The following is an 18,674-nucleotide window of genomic DNA, read 5'->3' as shown; positions in this document are numbered from 1 at the left end:
AGTCCTGCAGCCCAGGGCATTTTGTCAGCACCACACGCCGGAAAGAATTGTGCCACAACTGCACGGTGACACTTTTGAGTGCGCTGCCTACGCTTGTGCGAGTTGGGAGCAAGTACTAACAGCAATTGCCATCGCCATGCTACTCGAGCAGGCAGACGAGCCACCTGTGTCACTACCGTCACTGCTCGCATGTCGGATCTTCTGAAATACGGCTCCTCTGCAAACTACCGTATTTACTCGCATAATGATCGCACTCGCGTAATGATTGCACCCCGGAATTTTGTTGGAAAAATTCAGTTTTTTTTATTCCCCGCGTAATGATCGCACTCCGAACTTGCCGCGGCAATTTTCTGACAATGTTGAATCTAGCCGACGATGATCGTACTTGCTATCTGTCTGACAGATGGCACGTGCACATTACCATCTTTCTCTGTCAGTATTGCAGCGGCAGCCGCCTGTTGGCAGCCGCCTGCGGTCACACGGGCAGTCTAACTGCAGTTATGCTTAACCAAACTTAACTGCGGTTATCTCGAATCACGGTTCGCCGTTGTCGCAAGTCTCGCCACCGTTCTGGGTTGCGGTGCAACGAACGAAGTGACGCGGTGATCCGGCTAAACTTTATTGTTCTCGTAAATAATAAGCCCTGGGACACGTGGTCAAAAATGAATCCTCCTTGAGGATCGTGGGCCCGCACCGAGTAATAACTGCAATACAAGCTAGTTTTACGTTCATAGCCGCGTAGCAGCTGCCGCCATTGCAGCGTGAGTGACCCGATCTGCTTGGCCAACTCCGCTGCGAAGGAGTCGCTGAAATCGATCGTATATATTTCTTTTAACATGAAACAACAAGGTTGTCAGTAAGGCAGCGCCATAAGTAGAACATTCATTATAGCGCTGGTCAATTCAAAAGCGCCATTCACTGTGACTTCGATACGAAACAAGTTAGGCCTAGCGACGACTAGGGAGTACGCGCCGTCGTCCGCCGCGCTCACGGGCGGTACTATTGAGGTAAGCGCGCGCAATCCAGTGCTCCGAGCGTTGCGAACGTGTCACCTAAGTTCGTCAACGATGCGGCAGGGACCGGACATTTTACGGCGTAACGGCGGTAAAATGCGTAGCTTGAGCGACGCGAGACGTTGCTGTTGTACGCTGTTGCCGCGCTATCGGACGAGATCGAAGGCTGCATAAAAGCGCCGTCGCGCAGCACTATACACACTGCCTATTTTGATGCGTTGCTCTTTGAACGCGCGGAGAAAGTACGTTCTTGAAGTGGGCCAGCTCTTGAGCTTTTCGCACTCTACCTTCTCGGTTCGAAACGTAAGCCGAGATCGGTACGCGATAACCGTGTCTAGCGGCGTAACCGTCGTTAGCGCGCCCGTGTGATAAGGGTTGTCTGCTTGCGACTTGTTCGCGTTTTCGGTGCTCAAAAATTTTTTGTAACAAATTTACCCTGCGTAATGATCGCACCCCTAAATTTGCGGCAATTTTTGGAAAAAAGAAAAGTCCGATCATTATGCGAGTAAATATGGTATGTTGATGTGGATGCAAGTGCAGTTGTCTGTGGTGTGTCCACAGACGAGGACATCATTTCCCAAGTTAGAAACTTAGAACCTGTTGCTGCCAGTGTCGATGATGAGGAAGACGACGAAGTACCGGCATGGCCCTCCGCTGCGGAAGTCATGACCGGACTTAATGCTGACCACCTGTTCTTCAGTTTTGAAGAAGGCGATGAAGAGCCCTTTGCCACATTCGCTCTTTAGAGCAAATAGTGCTATCTGCTGCCTTAAAAGAAAAAAAACCGACCACAATCACGGATTTTCTGAAGCATTAAATTGGCGCCACGGCCTGCTGGTTCCTGGTCACAGTGTACTGTTTTTCTTCATTGCTTTCGTTAGTTCAAGCTTCGGTTAATTCCAACTGAGATGCTGTCCCCTAGCGGTTCGAATTACCGAGCTTTTTCTCAATTGAATTTTTTAAAGTTCTCCTGGATCAGGCAACGTTCATGACAACATAAACCAAAGGTCACGACTGAATGACTCAGGGGAGTGGGGGCGAAGGGAGGACAAAGCCCTGCATTTTTCCCTGGCCAATGTGCTGCACTCTGTTCCCCACCAGCCATGTTTTGGTTTATGGCGTCATTCAGGCTGCTTCACTATGGCCGTCGCTGGAGGGAGCTGATAACTTACAACTGCCAGCTCAAATGCATGCCCTACTGCTTTACTAAGTGCCCACAACAATGCCGTGGCTGCAGCACAAAAGCACGATCTGTTGGTAGACCGTGTCATGACCCCCTTAAGCAATGGCACTGAGGCTTGTGCGACTCTTCACAAGCAACCTCTGCTATCAGTCTACCCCGGTGGGGCAACACGCCTTGGCAGGTTGCCAGACTGCCACCAAGCAGGCTTCAGACAAAAGCCCAGGGCTAAATGTGGGGAATGGCCACTACCATTAGAGATCCCTCCTTCCAAGCTATGTGTGCCCGCCCATGTGTCATTCACATGGCCTGCACCCCCAAGGCAGGTTGCGATGGTGTCACAGGGCCACGTGACCCCTCCTGACCAATCAGGTTGCGATGACATCATTCCAGCAAGTTTTGGCGTGAACCCTGATGGTGGCTGGAAAGAGGAGCTGCTGCTCACCAGGAAGCAGCCGTACTCACGGGCATGGGGATCTTGGTGAGCTCCTTGCCAATGCAGTTCTTCATAATGGACCAGAGCGACAGACTGCACGATGGCTTCTCTGGAATGCGCGTGCGGCGCTGGCGGCTGCCACCCGTCGTCGCAGGCAGAGGAGGAGGGGCGCCCTCGGAGCGGTCCACCATGGGCGGCCCCCCACCGGTGGCCGATGGAGACAACACGGGCGGTGGCGGCGGTGGCTCCAGCTCCGAGTCCGAGTCCGAGGGGCCGCTGCTGAGTCCCGAGGCCGAGCGGCGATGCTTGGGGCGGTGCTCGGACGCCCGAAAGTGGTGGTGCTCAGCAGCGGGACCCCCCGGGGAGGAGTGCTCGGGTGCGTCGAAGAACTCCTCGTCGTCCGAGTGTGCCCCGCTGGCCTCCTGGGCGGCCCGCTCCAGGGACGAGTGCTGCTTGGCCAGCTGCTCCACCATCTCCTGGAGCCGCAGGCACTGCTCGTGCTCGTGCTGGAGCATGCGCACCCACTTGCGGCCCTGGCTCTGGGCCAGCTGCACGTACTCACTGCACGCCTGCACACACACACAGATAGGGCTGTAGTCTGCAAGGTACGCCCCAGCAGAATACCCCGTTCGGAAGGCAGTGCAAAAAAGAACGACACGGAAAGCGCACCCCGCAATCACACATGCTCCCAATGAACCACGTAGTACAATCTTCCAGTCATGGCTACAACCTATGGGAACACCACAAGCGAGGCGGAAAAGGAAATCGGCCATCTGTAGCACACACCAGACAAAGGAAGAACACAGGAATCACAAGCTCAATGACACATCAAGCATACCCATGCTAGGAACCCAAAAAACCACCAACATGAATTAACCGTGTCAAAGAATGATGACCAGTGGTTGAACACCACATGGCTCTTTTTGGCGTTAGCCTCCATCGAAATGATTCAACCCCGCAACCTCGGGATCAGTAGCCATTGCCACTGAGCCACTGCAGCAATTAATGTGAAAGAGGGACTCGGGCTATGGGCACGTCGTAGAAAAGGGCTCCGGATAATTGACCACCTGTAGTTCATCCATAGACACCGCACAGTACACGGACCTCCAGCATTTCACCTCCTTCAAAACTCAAGCGTTTCAGCCAGGCTCGATCTCGCATCTTTCGGGTCAGCAGCCAAGCACCATAACCACAGAGCAGCCGCAGCGGTTCAAAAGGTCATATCTGAATGAGCTGTAAATACAATGAAGAACTTTATGCCCGAGTCACATGGGCACGGCTGAACTCCTTTCAACATGTTTCAACCAAGGCAATCTTTGAAGCAGCCAAAAGTGCTTTCTGGCACAGAAAAGTGAGGGTGTGGTGCAGATATATATACCACATTTTCCGAGTATAAGTTGAAGTTTTTTTCCTCGCTTTTTCTCTGGTGCAACTTATTTATGGTGAAAAATTATGTGCCACAGCGTGCCATATTTTGCCATACTCAGTAACTATGTCTGAAAAGAAAATAGACGTGTAAAAAGAAAAGAAGAGGTCATTAGGGAGTTTCAGTGCAGCGTATTGTGAACCGTTTCCGCAGGAACCCAGCTGCACTCCTCCTCTGGGCATGTGCAGGTAGCTAGCTCCCTCTGGAAGCAGTTCATAGCAGCAGAACACCAGCCTCAAACGTACCAGCTTGAAAAACGTACATATTGTTCGAGGTTAAAATTTTTTCGTAGTATTTACTATTCCAATACTGGCATAAACCGTGACCTGTACATCCATTCACCAAACTATATTTCGCTACACCGTGACCATCGAGTGAAAGTTAAGGAAATTAACTGTAAATCAGAGATGTACAAATATGCTTTTTTCCCTAGGTCTATAAGGGATTGGAACCGGCTCTCTGAAGAGGTGGTATTAATTATGTCAGGTGATTTATTCTCTTCATCTCTGTGAATGCTGTTTTTAGGCTGTATTAATCTTGCATCATGGTTGCACTGTATGTGCTGCACTTTGTGACCTTTTCTTTTTTTTTTTTTCATTTGTATGATGTGTTATTCCCCTCCACTGTAATGCCACTTGTGGCGCTGTGGGTATTACAATAAACAATAAATAATAAAACTGTATTTTTAAAACATTATCTCCTGCGAATAGAAGCTCTCAACGACCGCACAGAATGCGGCAGCAGCACATGCTTCACCACATCCAGTGTAGTCAAATTCTAGAAGCTCCGATTGCAGCACCATATTCGTACAGCATTTCATGCGTTGTGCATTGTTCATGCTCAACACGTCACTGCCAGCAAGGAGAAGCTATGACGCAAAACTGAAGTTCCATGGCACCTAACATGCGCTGCACACAGGAACTGGGCAGCAGGGAGATACTCCATCATCATCATCAGCCTGACTGCGCCCACTGCCGGGCAAGGGCCTCTCCCATGTCTCTCCAATTAACCCTGTCCTCTGCCAGTTGCGGCCACCATATTCCCGCAAATTTCTTAATCTCATCCGCCCGCCTAACTTTCTGCCGCCCCCTGCTACACTTGCCTTCTCTTGGAATATAAGGACCAGTGGTTATACTGCCTTCGCATTGCATGCCCCCTGCCCAAGGCCACTCCTTCCCCTTGACTTCGACTGGGATGTCCTTAACCTGCGTTTGACCACTCACATTCATCATGGCGGTGGAGGTGATGCGGAAGAGGGTGGCGCGCTCGTTGACGGCGCGCACGCGGCTGGCCAGCTCGGCCGCCCCTCCCCCGGGGTCCAGCTGCTCGAGCTCGGAGAGGGAGCGCTGCAGGGCCGTGCCGTGCTTGTTGATCAGCTCACTGCACATGGACAGGTCCTCCAGCTTGACGTGCAGCAGCCGCAGCACCGTCAGCAGCTCACACTTGTCCAGCTGCGACGGCATGTCCAGCTCCTCGTCCTCCTCTGCACAGCAGACGACACATTTATGATGATCGCTTCAACATTTTTTTCCTTCCCGCCACCAAACTGCTAGTCCACACCTCCGGTGAGGGAAGTAGATGCAGCCACTTTTGACACGGACCAGGCTGGAAAGCAAGGATGATCCGTTCCTTCGCCACCATGGTGGGAGGTTGCATCACATTCTGCCTAATGCAATAAAAAATGCCCCAGTTACAACAACAGGCACCTGAATTTCAAGCGCACTGCATCCAAAGACCACCTTTGGGAGAAGCTCAGAAAATAAATCAGAGTCAGTGGTACATGATGCTGTTCTTCCCATCTGCACGCTGTGCCCATGCTTGACACAATTTGGAAATTTTAGTACAGCACACCCTTAAAAACTGAACACTTCATAGTGTGTATTATTGGGGTCACTCCGCGTCCAGCCAGCCGGGAAGGCGAGCTTCCGTGCCGGCTACACGCAGGCGTTTCTCGTAAGTGACTCGTGTCCCCAACCCGTGGCGCAGGGTCACAGCCACGGCGGGTTCGGACGAAATAGGCAACGACAGAGTATGCTAGGAAACCGTTTATTAACCTAGCGCAAGGCAAAGCACACTGCGGAAGAATGTTCTATCCGATCATATACGGTTCAGTAGCTTACCCAGTCGTCGTCGACTGGCGTTGGGTAGTCCGGGAGTCGCGGGCAGGAAGGGCGTCGGCGGTAGCACCGTGGCGAGAGAGAGCCGTTCCCGCCGCGCCCTTTTAACCCCTACGACATTGCCACCCCCTTGGGCAGTCGGTTGCACTCAAGGCAGTGACCCCTTCCCTACACAGCCAGTGCGTAGGCGTGACGCCACGTCCGAGCTGGGAGTGAGGAGAGTGGCCCCTCTCCCCACGCCCGGCGGCGCAGGGGCGATGAAGGATATTTGTATATCCCCCATCCTCCCCTCCTTAAGAAGCCTCCCGAACAGAGAAGCAGGCGCAGCGTTACTTTATCTTCTCCGCCATCCAGGGATCCAAGTTCTTCGGCTCCCGCCGGTACACTTCTTGACATCCGCGCCACGCCCGCACCGATCAGCTGGTCCGAAGGCTTGGCCACCCGCGAGATGCCGATGTCAAAAGGTGGCTTGCTATCAGTCGCCGTCTTCCGATTACCCGTGCTTGCACCGCTCCGGTGAAGGTGGTTGACCGCCTCCGTGGCACCGGCTTCGACTGCTTGGAGGCCAGGTTCGTGGCAGCGCCACCCTCAGAGACTGGGTCAGGTGGCTTCAGAGGCGAGGGCCGCGGCGCTTCCATGGTAGAGGCCGGGCGGTGGGGCTGCCCTGGCATGCCTGGTTAGCTGGCGAGGGCTCAGGGTTGAGGTGGTAATGGGGGCCGCGGCTGCTCTGTCTTCGTTTGGCCAGCTTGCTCTTGGGTAGGCGGGTGCGGCGGCGTACAGTCGGCAGGCGTTGGGCAGGCGGTTAGCTCCGATGCGGTGTGGCAGGTAGCAGAGGCGGCCTGGCTGCAGCCGGGTGGCGGCTGCAGGTCGCGGGCTGGGCGTAGCGGCGGGCCATGGGCACGGCGCGTTGCCGAAGCTGGATGGTGGCTTCTAGTTGGTCGTAGTGGTGAATGATGTCGTTCTGATGCGCCCTGCTTCTTTTCCATCTGCGCTGAAAAAGGTCAACACAGATGTAACTAACTCCCGCAGCGCGTGCTACGTAGCTGTTCGGCCCTCATGAAAGTCGTGAGGGTTAATGCAAGTAAGTCTTACGTAACATTGATCGGCATGAGCGGCCCGTACGTTCATGCATCTAACGAGACTGCGTGTCGGCCTGCGCCCTCGCTCTAGTCCGCGCAGGCAGATTTTATTTCTGCCTACAGCGCAAGTTATAGCGGGACGCAGAATTCGCCGGCTGATCGCAGCACTCGTTTTCCGACTGCGGCGCGGGTTGGGCTATGTCCTCAACCCACTCATCTCGCTGCACGTAACATTTCAAGTCGCATACGTGCATTGGTCCGCCCGTCGGTTCCAACCGCAAGTCCTCGAGCCTGTAAACGAGCGAGGAAAGCTTCTCTCGCACGCGAAATGGCCCGATCCATTTCGGCGCCAACGAGGCCGCGAACTGTCTGCTAGCATCGCTCAGAACGTGTTGGCGCCGAAGCACCAGATCGCCCACTTCGTAGTGAACATCCCGGTGCGAGCGGTCGTACTGTGCTTTCTGCTGCGCCCTAGCAGTGCTCAGGTTGCGGCGAGCCTTGCGTAAGGCCTCCGTCATCTTAGCGCGCAGCTGCGTCGCGTATTCAGCTCGTGCTGATGAAGCAACTGGCGTCTTCCTGCTGTCCGTTAGAACCCAGTCCATCGGATTTAGCAGCTCTCTACCCAGATTGAGAGAAGACAGCGCATACCCAGACGAGCGGTTAACGGTCGAACGCAAAGCGAACGCATCTCCGGCAGAGGTTGACTCGTTCCGTGGGGTTCGACTCAGCATGATAGGTGGTCGTTTTCCTGTGCTTAATGCCGAGTGCAGCGCACGAATCTACGAACACCTTCGCAGTGAAGTAGGACGCGTTGTCCGTTATCAGCTTCTCCATGATTACTCGTGCCGTCAGCTTTCTAATGGGGAAAAGTTCAACCCACTTGCTGAAGTGATCCGTGACCACCAGCAAGAACTTGTTCCTACTCGGTGTCTTGGGATACGGTCCCATGATGTCACACGCCGCGATTTGCCAGGGAGTCTGGCTGTTAATCGGCTGCATGAGGCCGGGTGGTCGTCCACCTCGGGGCTTCACGCTTTGGCACACATGGCACGAGCGGGCGTAGCGTGTTACGTCCCTTTTCATGCCAAGCCAGGTAGCAAAGAGACACAACTTACTGTAAGTCTTGGGGCCGCTTGCATGCCCAGCGACGCACGAGTCATGAAAGTAACGTAACAGTGCCACTCTCAACACTCGCGGTATCACCACCTTGAACGCCTCGCTTGTGTCATTCTCGGAGGCGATATACCTCAGCAAGACGCCGTCGGAATCCAGCAGATAAGAATCCAGCCCGCTCACAGTACTACCAGCTGTTTCCAAGCGCTCCGCACCGACAGCAAAACCAGCTGTCCCCGTGTGCGCAGCGGCCGGCCGCCCAGCTCCCGTCGAACACTTTTTGACAAAACGAATCCATCTGCTGAGCTTCGAGCAGCTCCTTTCTGCTGAACACGATCCCTACGGAACTCGCGTAGTCCACGCGGTTCACGCTCTCACCCGGGATCAACGGTCGGACCGCGTCCCTTACATCGGCTACGGCTGGGGACAATCCCTCACTCTCTCTCTCTGTCGGGTGGTTGGTCGTGTGGCCTTTATCGCTCTGGACAGGCGCTCGCGAGAGTGCGTCAGCCACGGCGTTGTTCTTCCCTTTGCGGTAGCGTACGGTGAAGTCGTAATGCTGCAGCAACAGGGCCCAACGCGCCAGGCAGCCGCTCGGCTCGCTGAGTCGTCTCAGCCATGTGAGCGCCATGTGATCCGTCTCGATCACAAATGCCACCCCGTCGACGTAGTAGTCGAACTTCCGCAGAGCAAAAACTATCGCGAGACATTCCTTCTCTGTCACGGAATAGTTCCTCTCTGCCGGCGTCAGTGAACGGCTCGTGAACGCTACCGGTCGGAGGACGCCTTCATGCTCCTGAAGCAACACTGCTCCTAAGCCCAGGTCGCTTGCGTCGGTTTGAATCACAAACTCCCTGTTTAGGTCGGGTAGCTGCAACTCAGCCGTGTCCGCGAGCACCTTGGTGAGGTTGCGCAGTGCAGCCTCTTGCTCGTGACCCCAACTCCAGCGCTCGCCCTTCTTCAAAAGCTTTGTCAAAGGTGCCTGCAGCACTGCGCAATCTGGGATGAACTGGCAATAAAAGTTCGCCATTCCCAGGAAGTGTCTGAGACCAGCTAGATCTGACGGCGACGGAAACCTAAGCAAAGCCTCGAGTTTATCCTCGCACGGCAGAATGCGGCCTTTGTCGATTGTGAACCCCAACAGTGCTATTCGGGCCGCGACGATCTGCGCCTTCTTCGGGTTCAAAGTGATTCCCGCGGACCTCAGTCTCTCTAGGATGTCCCTCAAGTGGCGCAGGTGTTCCTCGAACGTTTTCGAGTACACCACGATGTCGTCTAGGTATGCGAGCGCGTGGTGCCACTTCGCATCTCCCAGAACACGGTCCATTAGGCGCTGATAAGTAGCGGGTGCTCCTACCAAGCCAAAAGACATTCTCTTGAATTCGAAAAGACCTCTGTGACAAGTGAAAGCAGTCTTCTCCTTATCACGCTCATCCATTTCAACCTGAAAGTATCCGCGGCTACAATCGAGCGTAGTAAAGTACTTCGCCCCACCTAGGTTGGACAATAGAGAAGAAATGGTTGGTAGAGGGTACGCATCCTTTCTCGTAACCTCATTCAGTCTGCGGTAGTCCACGCAAAGCCGACATGTCTTTCTTTGGAACTAAGACTACCGGGAAGCCCTAAGGGCTGTTAGACCTCTCAACAACGCCAGTGTCGATAAGTTCGTCTAAGGCGCCGTCTAGTGCTTTTCTCTTAGCCAAGCTAATTGGTCTAGGATTGCACTTCCAAGGCAGTGCATCACCCGTGTCTATTCTGTGCCTTACTAGTGTAGCGAGGCCAGGCCGGTCCGTGAATGTCGCGTTGAATTCGTAGAACAGAGATGACAAGCGTGCCTTCTCCCTCTCCGATACGCTGTTCACCTCGGACAACAAAGGGTGCATTGCCCTCCCTGGCACGGCAGAACATCTTTCTACCGTGACAGCATTCTCTGTGGGCCCTCTCTCAGTGGCGGCTGTCCGCTCGCATGCGGGTTCTCGGGCCGGCGGCGGTGATTCTCCACGGTCTCCCCCCCCGCTCGCGTCGCGTTCGGAGCCGTAATTGACTTTGAGGCCGCGGGCGCTTTCGCGAAAAGCTTCAAGGCGCTGGTGGTGCGCTCTCGATAGCCTCTGCTGGCTATGTCTATCGCAATGCCTGTCTTCGCTAGAAAGTCTCGCCCAAGAATTACAGGAACGGATAAACAGGGAAGATGAACGAGGCGTTGTCGCCGCACGAGTCTTTCCCAGCGAACCACTATCCTAGCTGCACCGCTAGATTGCGCTGTGCCGCTCGCAAGGCGAAAAGTGGTATCGCACTCTCTCAACCGGATTTTGTTCTGGCGGAGATGGTTTAGCACCTCGTCACCGAACAAAGAAGCGCTTGCCCCTGTATCGAGTAACGCGGTGAATTTCTTTCGAGCTATCGTTAGCTCAATGAACGGCGCTGGCAAGTCAACAGAACTTCCTACGCGACATGTCAAAAGCGCTAATAAACCGGGGTTTTCTGTGTACGCCGCGCGGAGTCGAAGGTCGATCACCGGCGGCTGTGACCGTTTCCCGACCATGTTTGCTCACGGGCGGGGAGGCGGCCACAGTCGCGGGCGAAGTGCGCCGGTTGGTCGCTCCTGTAGCAGCGGTTGCTTGGGCTCCGACGGGCTAGGCGCTGGTCGCCACGTTCCGGTCGGTCGTCTCGAGCGCGATTTCGCGGTGCGGACGGTGGGGGCCGCTCATGCGGCCACGTGTCGACCTCGCGATCTCGGCTACGTGTGTTGCGCTCTGTGGCAGCGTGTGCTGTTCGCAACGCGTAGCTGAATGGGTCCAAAGCGCGGTCGGACGATTCCCAACCCCTCTGGACACGCTCGTCAGCAAATTGTGCTGTCGCTTCAGCTCTGGACGGACTACGCGCTGAATTGCCATTCCACGCGCAGCGTGGCTCAAGTGACTGCGATGCGGGTGGCGGTGGCCGGTACGCTCGCGCTGAGAGGATGTCTCCCTGAATGCACTTCGCCTCGGCAGCTAGCTCGTCCAGGTCTCTAAACCTGCCTCCTCTCAGGTAGGCCGCGAAAGTCGGGTGCGCTTGTCGTGTGACACGTTCGACTTTCTCCGTGTTTGTGGCGCGAGGGTCAGCGAGGTGATACAGTTCGTCCATTGCTCGGACGTACTCTAACAAAGACTTGTCGGGGTGCTGGGTGCGGAGTTCCAGCTCTCTCCTCAAACGCCCCTCGCAGTTAGCGGGGAGGAATTCGTTGCGGAAGGTTGCGCTAAACTCCTCCATTGTCCTCGCTCGGTTGCCGGTTAGTCGGTACCAGCGGGCCGCTTGCTCCGTCAAAGAAACAGGCACAACACGCGCAAGCAGTTCGGCGTCTGCGATTCCTGTCGCTTGCTGATAATGCAGCAGACGGTCGAGGTACTCATTAGCCCCTGTTCTGTCATGGTACCCCGTGTAGGTAGGTACGTCTATCCTAACTCGGGGTGCCTAGGCAGGGGCTTGCAAATTGTTTTGCAACATACCCGCTAAGCTCTGCATAACTTGCATCGCGTTCTGCAAGAGCACCTCGGATGACTGCGGACTAACGCCCTCGGAGTTGGGCGCAGCCGCTGATGGCGTCGAATGATGAGGCCTAAATGCCTCATTGTTCGCACCACGGAGCGGCGAGGTGCCCGATGTGGAGCCCCCCTACCAGGCCTAAGTCCTTCCGACACGCCCGGGGATGCAACTTGGCTATTCCGCGTGGAACACTCAAGATTTACGCCTTCCAAAGGCAAGTCAAGTAGGGAGCCCTGGCTCTGTGCCGCTAGCTCTGACAGCATGAACAAAGACTGGAAGTCAGGCCTATCAGCTGCCATCCTTTGTTAGCGCGTCGACAGTCGTTCGCTCCAGCAAAGTACACTGCTCAATTGCCTAGTTCGCACCACGTTCAGGTGCCAGATATGGGGTTTAAAATAGGGGAGATAATAAATGCGTTCTCCCCGCTTAAGCGCGGCTGACCCAGTTCAAAACCACCCAGACCCCACCCCGTGGTCGCGAGCGCTACCGAGCGCCCGCCGACCATGGCGGGCCTTGCTCTGCGGGAACAAAGGAACGACACACTGGCTGACACAAACAAGGCATTTATTGCTACAACAAGAATAACACCAGCTAGCAACAAAATACACTGAGGAATCGAGGATGTCCGACTCACCAGCACGGTTACGAGCGAACGTTCGCCCACGCTAGGGCAAAGGGAAGCTCCGAGGCCAGACGGGACGGGGTGGCGGGAGCAAGTTCCGACCACGAGGCGCCCGCGGCAAAGAGCGGAGCTGCGAGCTAAATGTCCACTCGCTATCCCGGTCCCAGGGAGAAGAGAGCCCGTCGCTCCCCGCGAGCGCGCAGCGAAACGCCACATGTGGCGCTGGTGTCGCTGCGACGCGAGTGCCCTCCCCTGTTAGTCAAACACAACTAAGGGGAGTGCGTTGCAGGGAAGCTAACCACAGAGAACTAGTGCGTTGCGGGAAAGCGAACGCAGGGGATGAAGGCGTCCCCACAGTATCTACCACATACTATTACCGGTCAAGCGTTAACAAATCCTATTTTCTGTGTTTTGCATAAGTGGCTCTTGCGCACGCAAGGAGATAGCGTCTCCAACATGACAGCAACACTCTGAAGCAACACACCTAGCTTTGGTGTGAACCAGTTGTTACTGCACATTTCAGTACGTTCACTGGTGATAAATGGGGCATCGCGATTTAGCTTTGTCCTATCTCGCATAAAAAAAAAATGTACGAGCAATGAATTAACTTTATTATTTCCCATTTTATGATTCAGCCACCAATAAAAAAAGAGGAAGTAAAGAAAGCCTTAGGAGCAATTCAAAGGGGGAAAGCAGATGGTGAGGATCAGGTAACAGCAGATCTCTTGAAGGAAAGAGGGGAGATTGTGCTTGAAAAACTAGCCACTCTGTATACGCAATGCCTTGTGCCCTAGAGCACACTTGAAGCTTGAAAGAATGGTAACATTATCTTAATTCATAAGAAAGATGATGTCAAGGACTTACTGTCCGATAAGCTTACTGTCCAATGCCTATAAGGTATTTATAACAACAATAATGATAATAATCTTTATTTCCATCGGTATGATGGAGGAGGTTGTGGGTAAAAGCAGCTCGTAAACGGCAGCTTGACAAAGGCCCACAGGCCCCCTCTACAGGGCAACAGCAGCAAGGCATGGAACGGCACAAATACACCCATCTAAACTCTTCGCAATTTAGCAGAGCCAAAATAAAGTACAGTAGAAAGAAAAAAAGAAGAAAAAACAACAACAATGCAATAAATACAGAGGGCACAAAGAGGTACAATAAACAAAAGATGAAATATACATATCATAGGAACACAGGTACAATTTTTAGGAGTGTATGCAGTGAAGCTGTCGTAATTCGCGTTTAGATATATTAAACAGGTCAGTCACGGATTTTTTATAGTTATTTAATAGTGTTGGAAGGGTGAAGGATAATTTTTCCATTGCGTAGTTGGTTCTAGGAGTTGGTACAATCCACTCCTCTTTATGACGGGTAGGATAACAAACAGTTATTTTTTCCAGTAAAGACAACTCATGCAAAGATTCAAGATGATTGTTTAATTCGTGCTGGAATGCAAGTGTTAGCTTATAATTGTATAGATTGAATACTGGTATTATGTTTACTTTTGGGAAAAGACCTTGCGAGTGACTGTTGTATGATTGAAAAGTATTCTGATAAGTTTTTTTTGAAGTATGAAGATCTTTTGCAAATTTGTATACGTGGTTGTGCCCCAGATTAAAAAACAGTAATTAAGATGAGAGTAAAGCAGGGAATTATAAAGCAGAATCTTTACTTGATACGGAAGAAAAGCTCTGTAACGGGAAATAATGCCAACTGCTCGAGATAACTTGGTTAAAACAGCATCAATGTGACCATCCCATAGCATGCTCTGAGAAAATGTAACACCCAGAATTTTGATATTATTTGTGATTTCTATTGGTGTTCCACTATAAATTAAGCTTACATGAAAATTTAACTGCCTAGATTAAGGTCTAAATATTACAGCTTTCGTCTTATTAACATTTATGCTTAAATGGTTCGCTATTGACCACGTTTTAAGCTTGGTAAGGAGAGAGTTCGCGTCGCTGTGTAAGATGTGGCAATCTGGGGCAGAAAGAAATATGCTAGCGTCGTCGGCATATAAAACATACTTAGGCTTAGTAGAGAGGTTAGTGAGATCATTGATGTAAATGTTAAAAAGAAGCGGACCAAGAATGCTGCCCTGAGGAACGAACACCTTTGATTATGGATTTTAATTCAGAACGATACTGTTCAATTTGGACGAACTGCTGCCGAAAATTGAGATATGATTTGATGAGTTCGAGAAAATGTCCTCGGATTCCATATATTTCCAGTTTCCTCAGCAAAGTTAAGTGATGAAATACAATCGAATGCTTTAGAGAAGTCGACATAAATGCCAAGTATAAAGTTCTTTTTTTCAAATTCGGACAAAATAAACTCTTTCTGTTCCAGCAAAGCTAATTCGGTCGATTTATTCTTCTTAAATCCATATTGAGCACATGAAATTAGTTTGTGCACATCAAAGAACGAGCAGAGCTGATTATGGATAAGCTTCTCCAAGCCTTTCGAAAATATGGGTAGGACGGATATGGGTCGGTAATTATTCATATCATTAGGATCACCCTTCATAAAGAGCATAGATACTTTGGCGATTTGCATTCGTTTTGGAAAACATGCACTTGTCAAGCAAAGGTTAAAAATATAGGTTAAATATGGACATAAGACATCCAACACATATTTCACCGGACGTGTCTGAACTCCTTCAGCATCGCAACTTGAACTATTATTTAAAGAAGAAAAAACTGATGTAACTTGATCTTCTGTTACAGGGCTTAGGAAAGCAGAGGAATTATTTCTAACTGGCATAAAATTGTAAATGTCTTCAAGTATACCATGATCAGAATAATGAAGTAAATGCTCATTGAAAGAATCTGCTAGGGCGCAACCAGACACTTCACAGTCATTTATTGACAACTTCTCGATCCTAGGTGAGAGTTTCGTGTGTTTGAAAATAGTGTTCAACTTTTTCCATACGAGGTCACTTTTCTTTAGGCAACTTTAGGTTATCGCTAATGGAGTCGGGACAACCTTGGACTTCAATCAACCAAATGATCTCGTCAAGGATACTCGACAATAGACCAATCAGTGATAGAGAAATGTGCAGACCCCTATATATCATTGATTTCGAGAAAGCCTCGGTGGAAACCTCAGCTGTGATGCAGGCATTGCAGAATCAGGGTGTAGAACTGCAAAGTGACCATAGTCTCCCATAAGGTCAGCCGTAACAAAGAAGGGTGTCGGGGAGAGACACATGATCTCGCCAATGCTATTTGCCGCCTCTTTACAGGAGGTATTCCGGGGCCTGAAATGGGAACAGTTGGGGATAAGAGTTAATGGAGAATACCTGAGTAATCTGCAATTCGCTGATGACATTGCCTTGCTAAGTCACTCAGGACATGAACTGCAAAGCAGACAGGCAGAGCAGAACGGTGGGGACAAAAATTAAGATGCAGAAAACCAAAGTAATATTTAACAGTCTAGCAAGAGCACAGCAGTTTGAAATTGGTGGTGAGGTGCTGGAAGTAGTAGGAGAATGTCTATTTAGGGCAGTTAGTGACAGCTGATCCAGATCATGAGAGGGAAATAACTAGAGAATGGGCTGGAGCGCTTATGGCAGGTTCTCTCAGATCATGAATGGCAGTTTACCAATATCCCTGAAGAGAAAAATATACAACAGCTGTATCTTGCCGGTACTCACCTATGGGGCAGGAACGTGGAGGCTAACAAAGAGGGTTTCAGCTTAAGTTAAGGACAATGCAGCTAGCTATGAAAAATAAAAATGCTAGATGTAACATTACAAGACGAGAATCGAGCAGAGTGGGTGAGGGGACAAACGTGGGTTAATGACATCCTATGCTCTGTTACATACATAGCAGACAACTCTGCCAAAGCTAGAGCGCCTGTTCACGCAGGCCAAGTCCGTGCCCAGAATGTAGTTCGCCATACAACCAAAGTGAACATAAGCATATTTCATTGTGAGAAACCTTAAGTGACTAGCACCTCATGGACTTGGTTTCACCTCTTGCCACATTTTTGACCTGTGACTCACTGAGGCTTCGCGAATCAAGAATCACATGTGGTGGTACGATATATGGTTGGCAGGGCGAATCGCTTCCACTCAATCTGCACCCAAAAAGTAGTTCACACTTGGAGAAAATTACAGCCAGGGAGCCCAAACACTGGGCGCCTCACAGCATCCACTGTGATTTTCACTTCGCTTCAAGAAGACCGAATGATACGAGGGTGGAGTAACAGCGTTTTGCAGACGCACTACTTCTGCAGCGTTGCCTGAGTACAGTCGAAACCAAGAGGAAGAGGGCAGGGCATGCAGTGCAAAGGCAGGACAACCGCTGGTCCCTGTTACGGAGTGGATATCCCAGGAGAAGGGAAGTAGTAAGTATGCGGGGACACGGTGGCCGCAACTGGCAAAGGACAGGGTTAATTGGAGAGGCCCTTGCCCTGCAGTGGGCACAGTGAGGCTGATGATGATGAAGTCTGACAAAAAGTGTTGGTCGGTTGGCAGATACGCTTCCTGCTGTAAGAAACAGATGGTGCCTTTATTGCTGAAATGAACACTCGAAAGTCTTAAAAAAAATTGGCTGTGGCTTAATTCAGTTATGCCTGGATGTGTGTAGCGAGTGATACGGTTAATCTTATTGTTTAGCTTGGTTACCTCTACATCATCATCATCGTCATTTATTGGCCCTTAAAGACCCCTGGCGGGGTATTACATAAGGGGGGGGGGGGGACATCGAAAGAAGTAATGACATTATTAGGTCAAAAAAAAAAATACAGTAAAACAGTGGAAAAAAAACAGTAAAAAAAGTATACAGTGAAAAAAAAAAATACAATGAAACAATCGCTGCTTGGGGAAGAGAAAAAAAAAGAAATACACATTTATAAATCAGGCAACCAGGTGCAGTAGTAGATCAAACAATCATAACATAAAAATAAAATGCAAAGGCAACAGTTACCTACATTGGGATTTCAAGTGAAATGACAGCATTTGGCGGAATTTAAGAGCATCGCGTTCAGTGACAATACATTCGGGTAGTGAATTCCATTCTTCAATGGCAAGGGGCAGAAATGACATGTTAAATGCGTTAGAGGAGCCATGGAGTCTTAGGATGCTCATGGAGTTGAAAAGACGGCGTGACGTTCGGAGGGGAGGGAGCAGAAGGGAGTCTCGAAGTGAGGGAAAACAATAGTACAATTTATCCAATAATGATAAACGGGCAATTATACGCCTATGCGCGAGAGGCTCGATGTCAGCAGATAATCTTATTTTGGTAATGCCAGAGCGGGTGTCATAGTTGGAGGAAATAAAGTGGGCTGCATGGTTTTGGACGGCTTCTAGGCTGGCTATTAAGTAGGCTTGATGTGGGTTCCATATTGGGGATGCAAATTCAAGTTTGCTGCGGATGAAAGTTTTGTAGGCTAGGCTGCGAATGGAAGAAGGGGAGAAACTGAGGTGACGTCCGATAAAGCCGAGTGTTTTCGATGCATCAGCAGCAATCTTCGTGATGTGCTCGGACCAAGTGAGGTTGCTCGTGATATGGATGCCAAGATACCAGTATGATTCGGCTTTAGTGAGGATGGTTGAACTGAGTGAATACGCGTAGTCGATATTAGTGCGCTTGCGTGATACCTGCATGTATTTGCATTTTGTTACATTGAGCGTCATTAGCCATGTGGAACACCAGCTTTCAATCCTGTTTAGGTCGCTTTGGAGCAATTCCTGATCATTGTCGGTAATTATGCGGCGGTACAGGACGCAGTCATCTGCGAAAAGACGCATTGTCGATGAAATGTCGGAAGGAAGATCATTTATGAAGATTAAAAATAAAAGTGGGCCGAGCACCGAGCCCTGAGGCACACCAGAGAAGACTTTTGTTGTGGGAGAATCGTCATTATCGATAACAGTGAATTGAGAGCCATCAGTTAGGAAGCAGCGAATCCATTTTAATATCAGGGGATCGAGGCATAAGCATGAAAGTTTAGCTACATACTTGCATACTATCAGGTTATCACATACTATCAGGTTACATACTTATCATTTTGCTTCAGTGTTTATCAGTGTTTAGGTTTTGTTGTCAGCTATTGTTAAGTTATGGTTACATCAAAGACTAGACATTTTTAAAGTGCAAAGCATTTATTTTCAAAGTCTTCATCTTGTTGTTTCTCAATTGCCACAAAG

The 18,674-nt window shown here is 50.8% G+C and overlaps 1 protein-coding gene across 1 annotated transcript in view; it reads right to left on the bottom strand.

Moving 5' to 3' along the window:
- Positions 1-18,674, bottom strand: part of Osbp (oxysterol binding protein) — a 116,052-nt gene that overhangs the window by 74,008 nt on the left and 23,370 nt on the right. Inside the window, exons 2-3 of the mRNA XM_089564072.1 lie at positions 5,279-5,538; positions 2,659-3,198 (exon numbers count right to left, since the gene is read on the bottom strand). Of these exons, the coding sequence (XP_089420198.1) occupies positions 2,659-3,198; positions 5,279-5,538 (800 nt within the window). The remainder of the gene's footprint in view (positions 1-2,658; positions 3,199-5,278; positions 5,539-18,674) is intronic.

This window comes from Amblyomma mixtum, chromosome 10, assembly GCF_055824585.1.
Source record: "Amblyomma mixtum isolate Tamu chromosome 10, ASM5582458v1, whole genome shotgun sequence".
Lineage (NCBI taxonomy): Eukaryota > Metazoa > Arthropoda > Arachnida > Ixodida > Ixodidae > Amblyomma > Amblyomma mixtum.
Note: the sequence above shows the minus strand (reverse complement) of the source record. Positions and strands in the feature narration are given on the sequence as shown.